General features: G+C 46.5%; 2 protein-coding genes across 2 annotated transcripts in view; one reads left to right on the top strand and one right to left on the bottom strand.

Moving 5' to 3' along the window:
• SYNRG (synergin gamma) overlaps positions 1 to 3616 on the top strand; it is a 123443-nt gene that overhangs the window by 86287 nt on the left and 33540 nt on the right. The gene's annotated exons all lie outside the window — the stretch shown is intronic.
• Positions 1 to 3616, bottom strand: part of TADA2A (transcriptional adaptor 2A) — a 27795-nt gene that overhangs the window by 4439 nt on the left and 19740 nt on the right. The window contains exons 11-13 of the mRNA XM_006016074.3: positions 3610 to 3616; positions 2840 to 2972; positions 1734 to 1777 (exon numbers count right to left, since the gene is read on the bottom strand). The exon at positions 3610 to 3616 is cut by the window's right edge and continues 89 nt beyond it. Coding sequence (XP_006016136.1) covers positions 1734 to 1777; positions 2840 to 2972; positions 3610 to 3616 — 184 coding nt within the window. The remainder of the gene's footprint in view (positions 1 to 1733; positions 1778 to 2839; positions 2973 to 3609) is intronic.

Raw genomic sequence — 3616 nt, 5'->3', positions numbered from 1 at the left:
GGTCAGAGGTGGAGCTCAGAGGAGGATGTACAAGCAGAATGGGGCATGCAGTCTGGAGGGGAAGACTGCTTTTGGCCACAAGACTGGGACTAGGATGAGAAGCCTGAGGAACGACAACGGGGACTGGCTAGGGGGGAAGAGACGTGGTAGGGACATGGTAGATGGCAAAGGGCAGAGTTTGGTGGGGAAGGCAAGCGGAAGAGTCTGTGCTCACAAGGGTATGCCCCTCTCCAGAGCCAGGAACAGCGCTGGCCAGGACGCACATGTGAACTTTGTTAGGTCAGTCTGCTGCTTAAAAATGTGGGCACTTAAGCTGGTTATTAAGTTGCAAAATTGAAACAGGAAACGCCATAACTGAAGCTGTGCAACTTAACGTGTCCCTCCGTGTGTGCGTGATGGCACAGGCTCAGTTTACACAGTTACATACTATTTTCCCCACAGGGTCCCTGTCACACTCAGTGTGCAGAATGGACGGTGCTCATTAATGAGCAGCTCTTCCAGATTTGTGTTTTTCTTCCGGCTGCTCATCCCATAGCCTCAAGCCTTATTTACTGTGCAGCGGAACAAGCCCTGTTCTGAAGAGCGCAAAAGCCTCCTGGCCTTCGGCTACAGCACTGACTGCTGTGGTAACTACTTGTTTCACAAACATCTCCCCATTTCTAGTTTCACAACAATCGCCAAATAAGGGGGGAGTTCACTCACTTTGGCCACCTGGTTTGAGACACTTGGGGCCTGTTCCCTCTCCCCCCGCCATAAAACACAGCATTTCATGAGTGGTCAAAGTGCAGCTCCTACTGACTTCAGCAGCAGCCACGTGTTCAACACTTCAGCCCAGAGCTCAAGGCCTCAAATCAGGCACCCAGAAACTGAGGAACACGAACTGTGTCCACCCATGAAAGGGGGGGTTGAAGCGACTCCTGGCATCGCAGGAACTCTTTCGCAAAGACGGGGATTGAATCCCGCTCTCCAAGGTAGCAAGCAATTACCTTAATCCTAACGTGCTTTTCTGCTCCTGCAATCCCCCGACCATTCAGCACGTGCCATCCCTCTTCTGCCACAAATTTAATGGGGTTCCTATTGACAGCAGTCTCTTTTATTCAAGCCTGAATCCCCCTAAGAGCCTTGCCACTCTGTTTGCTGAATGTGGTAGGGGTCCTGTAGCAGGCGATTGTGTAATTGAAGATTGTCCTAAAGCGCACTGGCAACTGAGATTGCACAAGGGACCTGTGTTCTGGGATCTGCTCCCTTTAGCATGCTTCATTCTGCAACCTTCATAGTTTTTCTTAGATAATTATTTTGGTGTCACATGTACCCTCATACCATCTGCAGCCAGCCATGTTTGTCATGCTCGCATTCCTCTGATATGTGAAAGGGCCCAGACACCGTTTCCACGCTGCTTCAGAAAAAGGACAAGACATTTCCAGTGACTTGTTTCAGTATATGATATGGGGTTCCACTCTCCTTTCCTGCCCTGCTCAATAAAAGAGCTCTAGAACTGATTCTCTTCTGTAACCAAAGACCATAAGGATTCAGCAAATCTATGCCTTTTGCTCTTGGAATGAGTTGTGAATGAAAGGCTGTGTGAAGTCTTACAGTGCTGGCACATAAGGGCTCTGGAGTGATACTTTCTCACTTGGCCAAGAGAGACCACTCTCTTTACATAGCTGCCAGGGTGGTGTGACTGATGCATGGTTGGTTTGGGCTCTTGCAGCTCCACTGCAGGGTATATTTACCTGAATTGGAAGCAACTGTGACTGTGGGGCTCAGGCCAGCATCACTGTAAGGAAATAAGATTTCAAATTACTGACAGGTATGTAATGATAGCAATACAATAACAATAAATTGGTCCCTACATTTCTATCTGTTCATGATAATTAGAAGTCTAAGGGTCTGTGTGTGCAATGGGACAGTGGGATTTACAGCTGTTCAGGACTGGGCCACGGAGCAAAGACAGAAGTTGAACGCTTTTTTTTTTTAAAAGAAAAAATAACAAAAACCAAAATCCACTCAGGAGGGCACTGTCTTGATAGAGACTGATCTAGCCTTGTGGGAGCCAGAAGGAAATCATAACCCTCTTAAATTTCCAACACCAAACCATACGAGCTGCACATTTGCCTTCCTTCTATTGTGCTTTTTTTTCTTCAAGCAAAGCCCCAGAGTCCTGTGGACTGTTATAGTGATAATGCTGCTGCTGTATCTACGATCGTCCTGTAACAAAGTGTTTCACATATCATGTGCTGTCATTAAAAGCCGTAAAGACCCTTGTTTCCCTCAACGGTTTAATAGGCAGAGTTCAATTGTAAGGAGATAATGTGGTGACGTGCTACAAACAAACGCAAACCCAACCACGTCAGAAACCAAGTTACTGAACTAGCTTGTCTTGTTTTTTTTCCAACCCAAAATGAGTGCTGTTTCTATTTCGCAGGTTTTGGTTGTAGCTGTGTTGGTCTAAGGACGTGGGCACGCCAGGTTGTTTGGGTAGATGTGATATCTTTTATTAGACCAACTGAGTAGTTGGAAAAAAGTTCTTGGCAAGCTTTTGGGTATACCCTTCGTCAGGCATAGGGAGTCTCTGCTGGTCTGAGACTCCAAGGCATGAGAGAAGCTAAAAGTGTGGTAGGACATCAGTGAAAATGTAAATGGGTAGAGATAAGCAGGACAAAAGGAAAAGCAAGGGGAAGAGAGCAGGGTTTCTATTTCTGTGGATTCTGTAGACCGCCCTCCTTTCCCACCACACTAATCTGGAAACACGCTCATTGCCAACAGAAAGAAATGTGCTTCATGTGTTGTTCAAATAATGCCTGTGTATGGAAAATGCTTAATCTTACTGTATCCGTACATATCGGCTTGTCGACTGAGCCACTGTTGGCAGGCGCTGCTGTCCTGGATGTACTGGAGGACTTCGGAAAGCATTGTGCGCTTCAGCCGCTCCTCTTCTCGGGTTTTCTTGAGATGATCATAAGTCCTAGCACCTATAGCAACAGACCCCATATTCAGGTTAACTGAGCTCAGTCAAAACTCTTGGCCTGCTGCTTTTTCACTTCTAGAGATGGGCAAGAAACTCTTCTCTAATGCTGGGCTAGACTCTGCCACCCTCCATCAGTGAGCGTGAGGGATTTCAGTGGAACTGTGTGGGGTAAGACCCCCCCCCCAGCACAGCAATCCAACCCTTTTGAATCCCATGTTATTTCAGGGCCAAAAAAACTTCTGTAACTGCACTTCCAGGATGGAATCGGACATTTCAAAGGCTGGATCCCTCCCTTGCATTCTTTGCCTATTGACAGCCAGTGCGTGCAGCTGCCCTTCCCCTAGATGCCATGCACTTGTGATCAGGGTACAATGCAGTTTCTTCTGTACTCTTTTGGGTGGCAACAAACATAGAGCTCTAAGTGGCACATTCATCAACCTACCCAATGGCTCAAACTAGTTTTGAAACCCACATAATTGAACTGATGGATAATTCGGCCAACTGCCAGTAGCCAAGGTAGCGAATGATGCTTATGCTAGCATGAGGATGTGTAAAATACGACTGTGTTTATTTCTAATATGTATTATTAGACTGTTTCTTTATCTGAAATAGGCCTTTCTAGTCATCTAATTTGTACTTACTACAGAA

This window comes from Alligator sinensis, unplaced genomic scaffold (assembly GCF_000455745.1).
Source record: "Alligator sinensis unplaced genomic scaffold, ASM45574v1 scaffold118_1, whole genome shotgun sequence".
NCBI classification, from domain to species: domain Eukaryota; kingdom Metazoa; phylum Chordata; order Crocodylia; family Alligatoridae; genus Alligator; species Alligator sinensis.
Note: the sequence above shows the minus strand (reverse complement) of the source record. Positions and strands in the feature narration are given on the sequence as shown.